Raw genomic sequence first — 18,598 nt, forward strand, 5'->3', positions numbered from 1 at the left:
TATGAAATCTGTTGTAAAAGCTGGGTTCCAGCTTTCACTCAGTCTAAACAGATAAAAAATATCAGTGACCCTGAAAAAAACACTCACAGTATCTGTTTAACCAGACTTGTAAATTAATTTTTTTTCCTGTAATAAATAGGAAGATACACTCACATAACATGTTTTGCTTTTAAAGCATTTCATACACATTGCAAGCCAATAATATTCATAGCATTGTTGTGAGGTAGCTTGGTACAGTTTGCTCACTTTGCAATTATAATTACAAGTACAAAAAAGGAAGAAAAACCTGATATCTGGAAGTTTTTGGTGCACAAATCTGTATGATTTTACTTGCTGTATGTACCGTAGACAAAATGAGCATTTATGATTGTGACATTAATTGAGTGAACAGATGTCTGATTAATACACTCCAGCATGGTAAATAAAGCATAAAAATGCACATGCAGTTGTTTAATAAGAATTTGGAAAATCAGATCTTCCCTCTACAGCCTGCCATCCTTGCTACAAGGGGCTCTAGAGGGGGACAGTACTGCACAGACCAAGTGATAATTCAGGGTTCCTGACTGTAAGGCCCAATCACTGCACAGTTTGCCACATCAACCCCATTTTCAGACTGGCTCTCTAGCCTTCATCCTGGCTGGGAGAAGCCTGAAAAGCAGTTCAGTTTGAGCATGAACTAACCTGTCTGCCAGTTTATCATCAAAGTCTAACCATCATGACAAAGTATATAAAAGAGCATATGCTGCTTCACAGCCCTCTGCAAATCTAAAGAGAAAAAACTCCTACTGACTTCAAGAGGCTTCAGATCTAGCCCACAGTGGAATAACTTCACTCTATTTTTCAAGAGACTGGAAATATCAAATATCATCTGATTATTCAGGCTTGAGTCTGATCTCACAAAGTGTATGCAGACTTAATCTATCGGGCTACAGCTGCAAAGGCTGCCGATGGTACTGCAGTGCAAGGGGAAGCCACACTGCGTTCAGGCTGCTGTAAATGCAGCACAGCATCACCCAGGGAGCCGGCGTGCCCCTGCATTTCCTTTGGTGGCTGTGAAAGCAGAACCTGACCCACTCACAGCTGAGCTGAAAAATCACCCAGTCATCTACACAGCTGCCCACCTTTATAATAATTATTTGTAGCAAAACACTTGACAGCCAGTTGACATGCTGTGAATAGGTATTGTACCTCACAGCCTCAGAGGTAAGCGCAACACTCTCTATGTATCATAATACTGGGATATCAATGTTTAACCATGCTGTAAAGCTCTTTACTGAGAAAGTAGTGTACATTTTCAACTAAATGGCTACAGCCTGGAGATAGCCTCCAGCCTGAGGACGGGGGCAATAAAATAATTTTGTCTGACAAACCGCCACCAGAGATTTGCTGGTGCTGTTACTCAGAGTGTAGAATCCCAGCACATTCAGAAGCCTCCTTTAAGGAATTAATGCTTGCTTGTTTTGCCATCCAAGGAGTGTTTACAGAAGCCAAAACAACCATGCTTGCTGTCCACTGTGCAAAGTGGTGATGACATCAGGAAGACAGGTCACAAGTATGAGTTTATAGTCATTACACTTATGTTGGTATGGCTTTTCATCCACTTAGTATGATCTTATGACCCCACAACTTTACAACCTTCTACTCTCTGGGCTTCATAGCACCTCTCCACTCTAGGTTAATCATTTCTCTGCCATTATCTGCCAAGAGTTCTTATCTCTTTTGCTGTCACTTTATAACAGGGTCCTCTTATCAAGCTGTACAAAATCACGTGACATGCCAAACCTATCACAAGTTCCAATTTTCTGATTAGAGACTATCATGAAATGGGATACATGGTTTACAGCAGGTCACTAACGCTGGAAAAAGTACAGAGTCCACTCAAAGACGTACTTGTTGCTTTCTGAATTCTTGGATAATTTTTTTTGTTGCTGTTCACCACACCGACTTTCACTGAAGGCTATTATAGCCTGGATCTCAAGGCCAGAAAAGTTTACAGGCTGCACCTCTTTTGTACTCAATGCTGTACACCTTGCACCCAAGGGTACTGTATAGTTACACTTAATAATGTCTTCTGGTTCCCACACAGCCATCATACAGGAATCTATAAAACATGGACTTACATCGGTTGGTAAGTAACAGTTTTCTAACTGTTTTGAAGACGCTGCATAAATATATTAGACTTGGGCTGTCCAAACTGAAAAAAACGTTACAATTGGGCAAACCAACAAAACTGATTAATTTGCATGTGAATTTAAGCAAAAAACAACTTTAGGATACAACGTAAAAATGTAAGGAAACAGCTGATGATTCAGTGAATAACAATTTTCTCCATAGAAAATGTGATTATCAAATATATAATCAGATAATTAATGGTATCTTTATCTATTACAATTGCTAATAACTGTGAAATTGTGTGTGTGAGTGTATAAACTTTTGCAAAAATTAGATTTAAATTGCTTCTGGCCTGACTATTCTTGTTGAAGAAAACCTCAGGAATGTTTTTGGGTCTTTTCTATAATACACATGTCAAATGCAGATTCTTTTTTATAGCTAAAAATGCAGATGTATCAGCATTCAGTGGGAATGGGCTGGATAATAAGTCGGTTAAGACTTCAGAGCGGTGAAGAAGTGAATACTTTCAGTAGTATATGGAAACAGCACCCGTTCCCCATCAGAAAGCCAGCAGGCGCGGGTTGTTCTGGCTTGCAGGAGCGAGGGGGCATTGCACAGCCAGCTGCCCTGGGCTGCCAGGGCTGCAGTGGCTGTGGCCGAGCCCCAGCGGTTGCCTCTCCCCGACACCTCCCTGCCCTTCTCCTTGCACTTCCTATCTCGGGTCATTCTGCCTCTCACCAGGCACCGGGAGCTAGGTGCCTTTCCTCTGGCGGTGTGATAGCATCCCCTGCCCAGTCAGCCTGTGCCTGGGGCCAGGCCGGACCGAGCAGGGCTGAAGAAGGCTTGCCAAGGGAAACCTCTCCTTCACAGAGCAGAAGGCTCTTTGCAAGCCAGCCCAGCAGCGCTGCAGGTTTCACAGCCTGGAGTTTTGCAAGGCTGTGCCTCGGCACAGCAGTCTATGGCAAGGATGAAAGAAAGGAGCTTTGGCCTGTATGTGGGAACCAGGGCTCGCTCTCCTCCTCTTGGCCCCAAAGTGCGTCATCACATGGCAGGCGAGGCGCTCGCACTGATGCTGGGCGTGATATGGGCACGTCGCCATCAAAGGAGGCTTTGGGATGGTGGGGATGGAGGGTGCAGCAACAGCTGCAGGAAATAGCCTCAAACATAGGTGAAGCCTGATCTTGATCTCCCAGGTGGAGCTGCTGCTTCTCCTGGGGAAGGTGAGGGTGCCCACAGGAAGGGCTCCGACCTCGGACCTGGCTGTGTCCCAGGCAGCTGGCCCCCAGGGGCTCCCTTCTCACCCTCTTCACGTGCTCTACACTTCCCACACAAGAACTGTGCCCAACACCATAGTGAGGGTCACTGGGCTGCAAATGGAGCAAATGGAGGACAAATGCCCCATGGATCACACCACCAGTCCCACTACCACCTGCCTCCTGGCCAGCTGTGCCTGGTGCCAGCCCCATTCCAGGGTGGATTCCTGGTGCGTCTCCTCAAAGGGAGCCATGTGGTCCCTCTGGCAGTGTTGTCAGCGTACCCCATCCACAACAGCCAGAGGGCACAGGGTGCTCCCAGGCTGTCGGACATGGCTGTGACCAGGGTCAGGCCGTACTGGGCCAGGAGGGCTGATCCAAGCAAAGCCACAGAGAATTCAAAGCCAGAGACCTTTTGGTGCTTCTCTACAGGTGTGGGGTGCTCCTCCGTACAGCTCTGCTCCCAGAAACACATGGAAAAGGGCGATGAGTCCAGCTTGCCAGCTGGGCCTCGCTCTCTTGGGCCTTGCTCTGACTTTTGCTCTTTCTGGCTGCCAGGGAGGGAAAGGTGCTGGAGGAGCCTCTGGTCCTCTCTCCTCAGCCTTCAGCATGGGATAGTAAAATAATAAGACATCTCATGAATCTGGAGTGGTCACTCACATAAGGTTTCTCAGGGTGAAATGATACAACCCAAGAGGAAGGGAAAATAAGACACTCTTATTTGTCATATTTAGACCAACTAAGTGCCATTTTCATGGTTTCCAAAAGACTGGCAGGTCTGGGTTCCCTAAATCATGTGGATATGAGAAACAGATTGGTGGGAGTCATAAGTTAGCAGAGCACTCTTGCCATCATATCTCTAAAATGCACTTATACATGTGCTGTACCACAGATATACCAGGACAGAATTGCAAAGCATGGCCCTGAAAAAGCAGGTCTAAATCCTATGAAACTCTCTGAAATCCTGCGTGCTCTGGGTCAGGGGAAGGATTCTGCCCTTGCGTGACACTGCACAGTCAAAGCCCATGGTGGCATCCCTGAAAAGAGCATCTAACTCAGCATTGTAAACTGATAACCACATACCTGTAAGGGTTAAACGTAACCAGCACCACCCCGCGGGCCTCTGCTTGGAGGTGGAGAGAACCAAATAGGAAGGAGCTGGATTCTGTTCTTATTTGCACTTGGAGAGTAATTCTTTGGAAGAAAAAGCTGTCCTGCCAGGGTGCAAGTACAATCAGCAGCAGGGCCAAGTGCTCTTAAGAGTAAATCCCATCCCTGGACTTTCACTTTTGTCCAGTCCTTCCCAGTGCCTCCTTTGCTTTTTCCTCTCAAGGCAGAGCAGGTGGGCTCGTGAGGGCCTGCCAGCCCTTCAGGCCAGGGGCACTTGCTGCTTCCCACCACAGGGGCTGAGAGGTGCCCTCGTCAGGGAGCACCTGCTTTGCAAAGATGCACCAAGTGCCTTCACCCATCTGGCGATGTTAGTTTTCGGTATAAATCAGTGATGTGTCACAGCAAGAATGACCTAGCTTTCTCCCAGCAACAAGGGCCTCATCCAGCTCCCATGAATGCAAATCAGACTCCACCAATTTAATTAGCAGTGGATCTGTCCCTTGGAGAGCAAACCAGCCTAGAGCTAGAGTGTGAGTGGGCACTACCCGTTGTTGACACCTGCGCTTAGGTTTACAGTCACATAGTCAAAGAGGCAGCTGGAATTCACAAAATCTTAACAGTACATACTATCTTCCAGATGAAGAACATTGTATGGACTTATGAAAATTTTTATGGAAGTGCCATGATTTTTTTCTTCTACCAGATTCCGGGGCAATACAAAGCTACTTGACTAGTTTTATTCTTCCTCTAATCAGCCTCTTGTCTTAGTGTCATCAGGGACACTCTGCAATTTTTATAAGCATTAGCTATGATTATTTAACAGAAATAACTGTTTCATTAACTTGAAAAAAAAAGTTATATAAGAGGAAAAATAATCTACTTGAAGTTTCTTACTGTAAAATTTTTCAGCTTGTATAATACTTACTGCCATCTTAATTTTAATGCATGTCCTCAGGCAGTTTACAGTATTATAATTAGTACTCTTGAGTTTGGCAAGTTTTGTTTTTCTGTATTATTATTATTATTGTTATTATTATTATTATGCATATATAATAATATTTCATATGATTAACAAAGACAGCATATATTACCTTTAAAAGTTTGGATTAGGATTTTGGCCAGCAATGATGCAGGCAAAGCTTCCACAGGAGTGAACGGTTTGGGCTGTGTGAGGGCTGCAAGACATGAGCTGTAGGTGATTTTTTTATAATAGAGAACTTTTGCTGTTATTCTTTACTTTTATCAATTTTCTTCCCATTAAATACTTTTCCTGTCGTTATACTGCAAAAGAGCTATCTACAAAAGGGACAGTATTTACATTTACACACGATTTTTTCCAGTTAGTCTGATTTTAAAGACCCAAATACATGAGGTAAAGTAATAGTGATGATGCCTGTGGTCTCCAGAGGGAAACCTCCAATGCTGACAAACCGCCTCCAGCCACTTGTCCGTGTGAGCAATTTAAAGGTCAGCTCTCAAACTTGTCTTTATATAGGGTGAAAGGGAAGAATTATCTGCAGCAGGAGTTGCGTTTGGCAGCATTGTGGGGAAAACCGTTACAACTTCTCATGCCAGATTATTATTAATGTCTAGAGTTTACTCACATATTACAGGAGTACATTACATATATTACATAGATATGCAACCTTATATATTAATATATATTAATACATTCTTATGTACAATGAACAGACATGCATATGTACACAATCCTTATCAAGATTTCTCAGTACAAACTATGCCTAGTTTATCTTCTCATGGTTTATTTTATGATTTTATGCTTATGTGTGGAGAAATCTTATATGAGCTAGATATATATATGAGCTTAAACTTTTTTCATGATAAAGATCAGCTTTTAAATTATTTTTTTAACTAAACTTTTCCAAGCTTCAAAACACAATTATTGGGGGCGGGGGGGGGGGGAAGAGAAGCAGACCTAAAACATCCTTTTTATTCCACCAACAGATCAAGGTCAGTTGCCTCAGCAAAAGAAATTTCATTTTTAAGCCTGTCTGTGCAGGATAGAAATCAATTATCTCTTACGATACAGAAACCGGCGCTCAGCCCTGACAGAAGCCTTGCTTTATATACAAATATGTTTGGAGTTCTATTTCCAGACCAAGCTCTTGCTTTTTTAACTAGATGTTCCACTCGCGGCTCCAAAAGGGCACCACAGGCAGAAACAGAACAGCCTCATCAGAAAAGTAGATAATTATCAGTGTTAGAAAGGGGCGGTGGGTTCGCGGCGGTGGAGGGGAGCGCCGGGACCGTCCGCAGCGTCCCTTCGGCCCGGCCCAGCGGCGGCTCCCGCCGGCAGCGCTGCCGCCCGTGCCGCACCGCGGAGCACCGCGCCGGGCAGCGGCTCCGCTTCTGGGCGGAGAGGCGGGCGCGGAGAGGGGCCCCCGCTTTCGGATTCACCTCCTCGCCTCCCCTTCGGGAGGGGAAGCCGCCACCCCCGCAGCAGGCAGGAGCGATCAGAGCGAGCACGTTTACCCGTTAGCGGCAACAGGTCCAAGCAGTGCGGGACTAGAAGGCGTTTTCCCTACGGAACTCATGTGATTTATCGCGGGGGGGAGAAACAAAAAAAATCTAGCAGAGTTCCTACTTGCAAACCTGGATCTCTGAGTGCCCTAATGGATAAAGGCTGCCGCGCGGAAAAGGCTGCGCTTCGCTGCTGATGCTGTTGATCCGGGGAACCCCTCCCGCCAGCTCTGGGCAGGGCTCACCACCTCCCGAAGGGCGCCCGGGGGTGCCTCAGCTTTCGCACCTCCCCGGGGCCTCAGCCCTTCCACGCCTTCCAGTTTGTTCAGCAAAATCTCCGTGGGAAAGCTGCCTTGCAGCTAGAAATGAGTAACCGTCCCTGCCCACACGCGTGCCGTGCCGCCCTGGGGGCGGGCGGGCCCGCGGGAGGGAGCGCGCCCCGAGCCGGGGCGATGCGGCCGGGGGCGCGGCGGGGCCCTGCGCCCCGACCCGGGCGGGCCGGAGCAGACAGCGGCTGGAGGAGGTGAAGGGTTACGACACCTCACTGATGACTCACTTAGCAATAAAGAAAGGCAATCACAGCGATGCTTTACCACCCACTTGGCCCAGCTCACTCCTCACTCCGGAGTCTCCTGTAGTTTTGCATCACGCTGCTGCCAGGTGTTTATAAGGCGGCAGTGCATTCCAGCGTGCGGCTGTAAGCTTGGCCGGGCTTGAAAAATAGCTTTTCGGTCAATAATTGACTGTTTGGAAATGGTTCTCTATTTCGGACCGGAGAGGATCGACGTCTCCGTAAGGCAACACTGAATGATTCGCAGCAGATAAAAGGCTTTGGAAAGCGATCCTCTCTGGTGTGTGCTTTACTGCCGAAAGTATTTCAGCCTGAAGCACCCACTCTGTTTCCCTGACAGTGGATCAAAAAAAGATACAGAAAAAAAGTATATTTTTATGTTTTGGTTTTGGCGGGGGGGGGGGGGGTCAGTTCTGTAGAGGGGACAGTTTACTTTATAAAGCCCGAGTTGGAGGCACTAACAGCCTCCGCTCAAATGAATCCCTAGGAATTAAAAGCAATATTTCCTCGGCAGAATGATGAAAAGCGCCCGTTGGCTACGGGATTTGGCAGGTTTCGAGGTACTCTCCCTTTCGTACTGTAGGGGTGATTTGTTTATGACAAGGAGCGGAGGGGGGAAGACATGACATGAAAGGGAAAAGAGAAAAAGAGAAGAGAAGAGAAAGAGAAAGAGAGAAGAGAAGAGAAGATACGGATAATCAGCGTCCTCTCGCTCTCACAAGGCAGAAAAGAAATGAAGATGGCAAACGCAAAGAGAGTTAAGCCTAGCCTGTATTGGATACACTTTTCGTGGTGTAAACAGTCTCGTAACGTTGGGCGTGAGAGGTGTGTGAGGTGAAGCAGCAAAACTCGCGTTATAAACTTCCCCAGCTGCAGAGGGGTGCTGTGCCTGCCACGCTGCCTTCTCCGGCGCACTGCCCGGGGCCGCCCCGCTCCGTGCCCGGGGCTGTGCCAGCCTGTGCCCGGGGTTGTGTCGCTGCGCCGACGACAGGCTGCGTGACCGTGACTCTCGCCCCGCGCCTGGCTGAAGCCACCGGTCTCAGTGAGTGATTGCTCAGAGCGGCTCTGGGCTGGCAGCAAACGGGAATGGTCAGCGGGAGAGGAAGGGGGGCAGGATGCGGATTTCTGTCTTTCTTAAATACTTCCCTCCAAGTCATTTTGATTGGCTTTGGATTTAGACTTCCCAGCAGAAAAGTTTCAGTCCTCCATTTATTTATTTATTTTATTTGCTTCTGCGAAGTTTGTCTTGAATATCCCACAAAAAAGTTCTCTTTCGCTAGTTTGCTGGGAAGATAAATCAAACCTTCTCCGGGACACTTTCCGACAGAAAGCTAGAAGGGAGCGTGCTATTTGTTGTTCATCGAGCAGACCCTCCAAGATGGAAATGTCCCCACTTAGGGAAAAAGGCTTTGAAATTTGCCCAGGTTCTGTGGTCTCTTTGAAGCTGTAAGAAACTGGAGCTTTCCTTGAAATATCATCACACAAAACCCTCTAGTTTGAAAACAAAGAGGTGGAAGAAGCTTCAGATTATTTAAAATTAGACCGTGTTTTTTTTAATGTAAATGTACATACATTTAAATAGGGAAGTATAAAATATTCCAGGTCTTGCTCCTCGTACTAATCAAGGCTGCTGGAGGCTCCCCGAGCCATCATCTTTTATAATTATAATTACACGCGTCAATCAAGACCTTCAGGCAAAGTCAGAACAAGGCAGGCAAACTCAGGAGAGAAATCACATTAAAAAAAAAAGTTTGGAGAACTTAGTAAGAAATGGAGAAGAGATTAGAAGAAAGGGTAATTAAGGTTGCTCAAGGCAATCGTGAGAGCTAGAACTCCATGTTAAATTAAACGTAGCCACGAGGGACCAGGTATCATTTATAATATGTACTGCCCTAAACTGTTACTTCGGAGAAATGTGGATGTGCAATAACCACTCCAAAGTATTTTCAACCATAGCGATAGCTCGCGGAGTGGCTTTGCGATGTACATTTTGAACTCGCTCCAAACCCTTGCCCGGTGGAATGACATTAAGCCCACGAGTTGGAGCGAAGGAGCCGGGAACTGGTGCTAGGGTCGTGCCCGAGGGAGAGTGTTGGCCCGCGAGAGCCGGCCCGGCCCGGCCCGGCCCAGCCCAGCCGCCGGCGGGGACAGGCGGCCGTCCCGGCCGGGCTGCCCGCGGGGGCTGCAGCCCGCCTGGCCCCGGCTGCGCTTGGGCCGGTTTCGCCTGCCCTCTCCGGACACTGGGTTTCCTTCCCCGGCTTTCGCCTAAAACGCGGGTGCCTCTGCCGGAGCAGAAATAACGAGAGCGGCGGCACGGAGCGCCCCGGCGGGGCGTCGCCAAGCGGCGTGACCCAGCCGGCGGCGAGCGGGAGGGAAGGGACCGGCTCTTTCCCCGACGGAGCGCAGCGGGCTGCAGGACCCACGTCCGGCGGTGTCCTGCCGATGTGCACTAAACTTCCCACGGTCTGCTGCAAATGCAGCCGGAGCTGTGCTCTGACAACGCCTCTCCTGCGGGGAAGGGCTGCGAGGAGGCGAAGCTCCTCTGCGAGCGGCCCCCGGGGTCCTCTGGCCGCCCGTCGGGCCAGCAGCAGCCCGAGGCGGCCCGGCTGCAGGCTCGCAAGGCCGGAGGGCCGCGGCCCTGCCGCGCCAAGGGGACCCCCGGCCCGCAGCCCCGACCCCCTCCCGGCGGGCGCCCGGGGGAGCGGAGCGGAGCCGCCACTGCGCTGCGGGCGCCGCCAGTGCTGAGCCGCCCGGGCTCAGCGCAGGGCGATGCTGCACGGCGACGCTTGCGAGAGGGGTTGTTTGTAATTAATGTATCTGGGAACAACTTCCCAAGGGCCGAGACGGGGTCTCAGCCCGAGCTACTTCTGTCTAGGAACGAGGGCATTCCCTCCGGATGGTGTCCAGCCACCCCGCCTTAGCCATCTCGGCCGCTCCCGCAGCTCGCCATGTTGCTGTGCTAAAACTTAGTCGCTGGCGAACTGCTGAACTGTCAAATGATAACTTGAGAAATAACGTGTTGATACAGATCAAGAGTTCGCCTGCTCGCCCTCCCGCCCGAAGGTGAATGGGGGAGCGGTGAGAACGGAAGGAGCCCGAGAGGTCCGAGCCTCTCTGCGCGTTGGGTCCATCCCCAAAATGTTAAACCCTGCACAGATAAGGAAAGAACGAGACGTTTTCTACTCCAGTCATGCTAGTGTTGGGTTGGCACGGGATCTGCGCTGAATTAAGCAAAGGTCTCTTCTTCCAGTTACTGGGTGCGAAAAGTCTGAACTGACAGGGGAAGAGTACAGCCGCGTCCGCTCTCTGCACGTGGAGGGATTGTCCCACCGCCGGTCACCTTGCGACCATCCCAAGTATTTAGTAAGTTACAACGAGGGTCAGTTTTCACAAACTCTCTCCCAACCGACGGGAAATGCTATACCCTGCGCTGGAGACAGTTCTGCGCCTCACTTTCAATCGGAAGCAATTTTCACCGCCAAATATTTTCAGCTCTTAATATACACAACGGAGATGAAAGTGTCAGAGGAGTACGGGCAGCCCAGCGCTCGGGCGGGGGGCTCGGATGCTTTCAAAGGTGCAAATATCACTCATCCCACACCGCCAAACCTACGCGCCGCAGTGGGAGCGGCGCGGAGCCCTCCGGACGGTCCCAGCGTGGGAGGGGCGAGAAGGGCAGCGGGGGCGGGCAGACCCCCGGCCCCGGCCCGGCTCGCCGGATGGCTCGGCACCCCACCACCCTCGGGCCCCCCGCCACGCCGCGCCGCGGGGCCGCCCGGCTCTCGCCGAGGCACCCCCTTGCGAGAAACGAGTTCTTCGGGACAACTTGGAAACGAGTGCCACTTGCTGCACCTAGAGCCGGGGAAGGGAGGCTCTTGCTCAAGCGATGGCTCTGCCGGGGCATTGGCTTTTGTGCAAACGGTGCAACTGGCACTGACAGATTTCGCAAGTTTAGGGGAGGGAGACCCAAAAAGCCAGAATAGGTACAGCAAGCTCAAGCGCGGCTCCCGCCTGCTCTTCTCAGGCTCCAGGGCTGCGCGGCGGCAACGTGGCCGCAAGGGCCGGGGTTCTCCAAGCGCAGGGGGTTCCGCTGCCTACCCCCGCCCGCCCGGAGGGAAGGCGAAGGCTGGGGATCTCGCAGCCGCCGCTGGCCGGGCGGGGGCATTGCCCCGCCGGCCCCAACGGAGCTGGAGCGGGGCTGCCCGCCGGCAAGGAGGCACACCGCGGGAGGGAGGGCAGGCGCAGCCCGGCTCGGTGGGGCCGGTGGCCCCTCGGGCTCCGCTGGGGCGGGGAGGAGCGGCTGCAGCCTAGGCCCCCACCCCGCAGCCCGGGTGAACAACCGGGCACAGGGTGAGCCCGCTGGGCAAGTGTGTGCTCCTGCGCGTGTGTGGTGCCTGTGTGTGCGCGGGGGGTGTTGCTCATCCCGCCTCTGCCTTATTGGCTGCAAGGGCGGTGTCGGGGCCCCCCTTCGCCGGAGCCCCCCGCGCCCTGCAGCCCTCGGGCTCCGGGAGCGCCTCCCCGCGGGCCCGGGGCTAGAGGTCCCGATCGGCACCTCCGCACTTGTGGCGGGGGGAAGGGGGGGGGGGAGGAGGAGGAGGAGGGGGGAGGAAGGGAGGAGGGGGACGGGGGTGGGAACCCTGTCTAGCAGCACCAGCGGCGGCAGAGCGCTCTTGTGCACTGTGCCGCTCCGCATGGATCGGGGCGCCGAGCTGCCGCCGTGCTGAGCCCCGGGCGGAGCTGCTGAGGGCTCCCGGGGTTCCTCCTTCCTCCCCGGCACCCCCCGGTCTTCCTCCTCCTCCTCCTTTCCGCCCCCGCCGCCTGCAGCCCGACTACCGCTCCGCGGCTCCCCCAGCCGCGGGCACCCGGCGGCGCTTCCCGGCGGCCGGGGCCGCTCGGTGCTCCCGCTGCAGCAGGGCGAGGGCTGGCGTGGAGCAGAGGGAGGGAAGAGGAGGAGGAGGAAGACGCAGCGGCCGCCGAGCGCCCCTTGCTCCAGCTAAATCTGTGCTGCCGTGTCCAGGTGCTGGTGTCGCGGACGGACACGGAGCCCCCAGCCCGGCCCGCAGCCGCCTTGTCATGCTGCCCAAAGTGGAGACGGAGGCCCTGGGACTCGCCCGGTCGAATGGGGAACAGGGGCAGATGCCGGAAAACATGCAAGGTAAGGGGGGAAAGGCACGGCGCTCCCCCTCCGCGCACGCTCGGCGCCCCCTCAGCAAACCGCCCCTTCGTCCTGCCAAAAAAGTTTACGGCGGCTGCCTGCGAGCTCCCCCGCAGCCGCCCGCGCCCCGCCGAGCCCCTGCCTTCGCGGGCCAACTTCCAGCGTGGCTCGGGCGGGCACCGGGGCCCGGGGCACCAGCGCCGAGGGGACGGCAAGGCCCCGACCAGGAGGTGCAACCGCCGCCGGGCAACCGTCAAGCATCTGGCCGGCGGGAGCCTGCCCTGGGGTGCAGACGCCCCGCCGGTCGCTGCTCGGGGACACCGCATCCCCGGCCCTCGCAAAACTGAAGTTTATGGCAGGGGGAGTTAGGCGGGGAAGTCCTGCCGAGCACCCCGTGTGTTTCACACCGTCCCGAAACGGGACCCCGAGGGCTGTGCCCCGCGGGTGCGGCGCCCGCAGGCAGAACGCAGGTGGCAGCGGCGGCGGTGCGAAACTTCTCAGCACAGAGCCCCGACGCCGCGGCGGATTTGCGCCCTTGCGGGGTACCCGCGAAGGCAGCGGGGCGCCCCAGCTGGGCGCGGGAAATGCTTCTGTGGGGCGGGACGGGGCCGTTCCTGTGCCGCACTACGGGCCGGAGCGCTGCGCGGAGGGAGGCAGCGGAGACCCCCTCCGAGGGCCGCCGCCGGGAGGCTTGGCTCCCTGCCTCGGAGCCGGCAGCCCAGTGCGCGGGCGCTGGCCACCCCGCCCTGCCCTGCGCGCCTCTCCCGGGGCACAAACTCCCGTCCTGGCTGCTCTTTCGAAATTATCCTCCCTTCTGCCGGGAGCCTGCTGGGAAGCAAGGGCGGGGTGGGCCGGGGGCCTCGGAGGTGCCGGGGGCAGCCCGCCCGCCCCTTTCCTCGCCCGCGGAGGAGGCTCCGTGCCAGGGCACGGCGCTAGGAAAACCCCTGCTTCCCACTTGGTTTTGCCTGCGAGGGAGGGGAACTTCATCCCAGCGCCGGGCCCTGGAGCCGCGGCCGCGGGAGCAGAGGGGAGGGCCGGGCCCTCCTCCGCCGCCTGCGCCGCCCGTGTCCGCCCCACGCCGCTGGCAGGCGGCGATCCCGGGCCGTGCCGAGGTCGCTCTGGAAACGTTTTCCCGGCTGTGTGGGGGCGAGTTAATGCCCCCCACGCTCCCCGGCAGCTCCCCCGAGCGCCGGGGCGCAGCCCCTTTGCCCGGGCGGAGGGGCGCGCAGCTCCCGCGCCCCCAGCCGGGCGACCGGTCCGGGGGCTTCGGGCGGACTCTGACCGCCCCGGTGCCCCCGAACTGTGGCAGCCGTGGGGTTACCGGCAAAGAGGCGACATCCTAAGCGGTGCCGCTGCTATGCCCTCGCCTTGCTCAGGAACCCTCCGCTGCCGCTGCGCTTGTCGAGCAGATCGGAGGTTTAGCAGCAGGGAAGGGGAAGGAAACCGGCCCCGCGGTGAGCGGCGGGCTTTCTTTTGGGGACTAACCAGAGCTGCTGACTGGGCTCTTTGAGGGGGAGCCCGGCTCGAGTGTCCGCGCCCTGTGCCTTCATTCAGCTTGTTTTACCCCCCCGTCCCCGTCCCCTCCTGACTGCCGGCTCCTCCCCGCCTTTTCCCCGAGCGGCAGAAACTTCAGGCGGCCCCGGCGCGCGGGTTTCCCGCCAGCCCCCGGTACCGGGGGGCGCCGGCTGGGGAGGCCCCGACCGCATGCCCCGAGGACGGCAGTCCCGGCCCGCTACCCCTCTGCCGACCCGCGGAGAGCCGCGCCGACGGGGGCTGAAAAGGGTCTCCCCCGTCGCCGCGGGACCGCTGGCTGCAAAACCCGGGGGCTCTGGGCATGCAGCGCTCACCCCATCGGCTGGGGCGGGGTGGGAGGGCGAGCTAGCTCGGAGGGGTGGCGGTCATCCCGAGACAACGAGTTTGGGGGGCGCGGAGGACGCTGTTTTAAGCTGGTTTTGGAAGTAAGTAACTTGGATTTAACGCGGCGCAAAAGTGCTGGGTCTGTAAGATAGAAGTTTAGGCTAAGTAAATATTTGCAGGCTGATGTTGAAAGAAAACTTTAAAGGAAACGAACTGAGTTGCTTTAAATACACAAGTGACACTTAATCTTATTCTGCTTTTTTAAAGCTTGCCCGTGATAATTTTCGGATTTAAATGAATTCATTTAGTTTGTGATTCCGTAAACTAGGGACTAGGTTAAAGGCACTCTGTAAATATAAATATTTAGAACATAAAACTGAGGAGCTAATGGGTTTTGTTCCACTTGCTAAGCATCATGCAGATTTGCTGTTGATGGAAAGTTGCACGTCTCAATGCAAACTGTCTTTTTAAAATATAACTTTTTTTCCCTCAATTTGCAGTCGTATGTATGTTTAAGTGAGCTTTCCCTCTAAATGAGAACTGTTGCAGAAAATTTGAGTTATTAATGTAAATTCTAATTGAATGTGCTATTTCTCCTTTCTCTAGTGTCTCAGTTTAAAATGGTGAATTACTCTTATGATGAAGACCTTGAGGAACTGTGTCCAGTCTGTGGAGATAAGGTGTCTGGGTACCATTATGGACTTCTCACTTGTGAAAGCTGCAAGGTTCTGTACTAATTACTTCATACAAACACAAGTACAGCAAAAAAAGTTTCAAATATAAGCAGAAAAAATTATAATTAAAGAAAACAGATGTGTAATAATTTGGCTTATTTCTGATATATTTCTTGTTACATTCACATAAAAAAATTAACCACCAAAAAACTTTAGGATTTAGAAGTATCTTGGAGAGATCTCATCTGCACAAATGGAAACAACTTGGACTGTTTTGCATTGTAGTTTTATGAGTGCTTTTAAGTATTCTGCTGTTGTGATGTAGTTCTAGAACAACTTTCATTCCTAACTGTCCTAAATATTGATTTTAGTTGATTTATATACATTCAGAGTATTTCTGTTCCTTGAGGATAAAGTAGGAAAAGTATCCTCAGTACAGATCAGCTTTGGAAAATCTAATGCAGCTTTCTTAAGATTTTTTCATCCTTCAGTATTACAATGTAAATTTCTGTGACTATAATAACCGTGCACTTTTTTCATACAAACTATAACTGTCAGAGCTCACTCAACACACAAAAGCAAGTAACTAATGTATGATTTGGTTTAGATCATTCATTAATTTTGAGAATAAAATATTTGTAAATGCAACTTACCATATTGGAAGATAAATGTATCTGCATGGTTCTATTATACTAAAGGGTTTAAATACTTATGAATTTATGACATGTCAAATTTGTCATGTAAATTTTTTTTAAAGTTCTTTATGGTTACTTAAGTAATGCACTGTAAATGAAACTCCTTTGCCGGAACAATGCAATTTAAAATATTTAGTTGCATGGAAAAATTATCTTAGCACATTATATTTTCATTAAAAAATAATCAATGAGAAATGAACAACAAGCACTTATTATGCCTCTAGCATGGACCACTGGGATGTACAGTAGCCAGAGGTATTCCATATTTCTGTTATCTTTGCAACAGTGTTCCTATTTATTTAATGTAAAACTACTTGAAAAGGAAGACTTTAATAATTTTGCAATGATTAAAGAATACAAAAGGAACTGGTCAGCCTCTCTATTTCTGCTAACACTGTTAGGGGCACAGGAGACTACAGCCAGTCTTACCAAGCTTTGGCATAAGTCTATAAAACATAACAGTAACATAAGAAAACCTCCTCTGGAGTATGATGGTTTTCTCCTGGGTACATCTCACTGTAATTTAAAATAAACTATGTAACTTCATAAGTGCTTGAGTGGTGTCTGAAAAATATGTTACAATGATTTCCATAAAATAAAATGCTGAAACACGCTATTCAAGCAAAACAGGCTAACTTTTGTATCTATCATACAGGGATTCTTTAAGCGAACAGTCCAGAATAACAAAAGGTACACATGTATAGAAAATCAGAATTGCCAGATTGACAAAACACAGAGAAAACGATGCCCTTACTGTCGATTTCAAAAATGTCTAAGTGTTGGAATGAAATTGGAAGGTAAGAGCTATAGTCTTGCTGATATTGTCAACTATACTATAGATTAATTTTGAAAATGATAGGATTTCATATGTTATTCCATGCTATTTTATAAAAAAAAGCTACATATTTATTGTGGTTTTGAAATGATAGTAAAAGGTGACTTTGCTCAGTGAAATTGTTGCTTTATAAAAAAAAATCTAATGAGTAAATGGTAAATCACTAACAACTAGTCAAAACCATAATCCATTTTTTCATATATGTATATAATTTGATATTTCAGTATTTTAGAGTTTGTGAATGAATGGATCTAGACAGAATAGTTTTGCAGCTTTTTAAAAGGACTTAATTTAGATTAAACATAAAATACGTAAGAAGTGTCCAGATTAGAAAAAAAATTAGTCATTGCTATGGAGAGTGGTCTGGTTTTCTTTATATTTTATCTAGGGTTGGTTTTTTTATTCTTCTGACAATAAGGCAGAAAACAGAGAAAATAAGGGTTTTTCTCACACCAACTTGCCTTTGGGATTAAGGAACCAAATAATCTCTAAAGTTGTGTCCTATATTTTTGTGATGCTACACCTGAGATGCTGTTACAAATGAAAGAGAATAAGGCATTTTGAAGCATACTTTTTGACTTCATTTCACTTTCTCATGTACAGAGAACAATGAAAATGTACAATACCCTTTGAGATAACTGAATGCAAAATTACCATCGACTTGAATTTGCGAATCATACACAGTTAATTCTAACTTTGGTATATAAAATACTAACTTTCAGATTTCACAGCAAACGACATTTCTGCTTGACCAAGGACAAGGTCCTAAATTCCTTATTCTTACAGTTGTACTGAAATGGCATTCACCCTAGATGCTTAACCAGGAAAAATCAGGCCAAGGAGGGAAACCATAAACCCTTAAGGGAACCATAAATGATAAGACCCAATCACCTGAGTCTGGCAAAGGAAAGCTGTTGATATAGCTGAAGATAAACAGAAAAATCACCCTCCTGCAGTTTGATGGATTCAATACTATTCTATTTGCCCACAAGACTGAGCTAGCACTGACACACTGCACTAAGCATCCTGAACCACTGCATGTTCTTCCAAATTCAAGTAGTACCATAACAGGACATTTGGAATCCTTTTCTCATTGTTGACGTTAAGAATAAGGACAAAATACATTTATCTGCTCCTACTTTTAACTCCTCTCAGTTGCTGACAATGATACAGAATCAAATTTTGTCTTCTGTGATTACATGCAGTTCACCTTAATTTCTATAACAGTTATAGAAAAGCATTTGTTAATCCAGTTTGGCTCACAGTTTTTAATTATAGAATACTTGAAAGGGTACTATGTATACAGATTTAAAGTTACTTATATTTACCAGCATGGTGATTAATTATTTTAATTTCCTGTATTTTGCTCAAAATCAACATCCAACAGCAATATTAGCAGCAACATTTTTATTACAAATTTAAGCAAAGTGCCTGTAGTTTTAAAGATACTCTAGAAAATGTACTTTAGCTTCCTTATCCACACATCCATACAACTTCTTTTCCTTTGTTTAGAAAATTGGAAGGACATGTGCTTCCGTAATTGTAAATACTTGTGACATTTATATGTGTATTTCCCCAACAGCAATATATATAGCCTTAAAGTCTAGTTCATAAATTACCATGGACCAAAAAAATCATTAAACGTTAAAGTCCTTATGATAATGTACAGTATTATGCGTATCTAGCATTCATAATAAATTTTTAATGTTCTACTAATCCCTAAGATAAAAAGCTCAAGAACTTAACCTCCAGCAATCTCAGCAGTCTCAACATGTCACCAGGCTGTCAAAGGTTCCTCTTTCAATCTAATTGCCGTTGGGCAAGGTGGGCTTGGTGAGAGCTCGTCGCTAGTCCA

The 18,598-nt window shown here is 50.1% G+C and overlaps 1 protein-coding gene across 4 annotated transcripts in view; it reads left to right on the top strand.

Annotated features, from left to right (window-relative positions):
• The first annotated feature begins 1,837 nt into the window (after nucleotides 1-1,837).
• Nucleotides 1,838-18,598, top strand: part of NR5A2 (nuclear receptor subfamily 5 group A member 2) — a 98,751-nt gene continuing 81,990 nt past the window's right edge. Inside the window, exons 1-4 of one of the 4 annotated variants that reach the window (XM_041128088.1) lie at nucleotides 1,838-2,128; nucleotides 12,545-12,682; nucleotides 15,146-15,264; nucleotides 16,564-16,705. In XM_041128088.1, the coding sequence (XP_040984022.1) occupies nucleotides 2,065-2,128; nucleotides 12,545-12,682; nucleotides 15,146-15,264; nucleotides 16,564-16,705 (463 nt within the window). In that variant the 5' untranslated portion in view covers nucleotides 1,838-2,064. Of the gene's footprint in view, nucleotides 2,129-12,158; nucleotides 12,683-15,145; nucleotides 15,265-16,563; nucleotides 16,706-18,598 lie in introns of those variants that run through there. The other 3 variants (XM_030033710.2, XM_030033712.2, XM_030033714.2) reach the window with 3 other exon arrangements.

The sequence above is a fragment of the Aquila chrysaetos genome, chromosome 12 (assembly GCF_900496995.4).
Source record: "Aquila chrysaetos chrysaetos chromosome 12, bAquChr1.4, whole genome shotgun sequence".
Lineage (NCBI taxonomy): Eukaryota > Metazoa > Chordata > Aves > Accipitriformes > Accipitridae > Aquila > Aquila chrysaetos.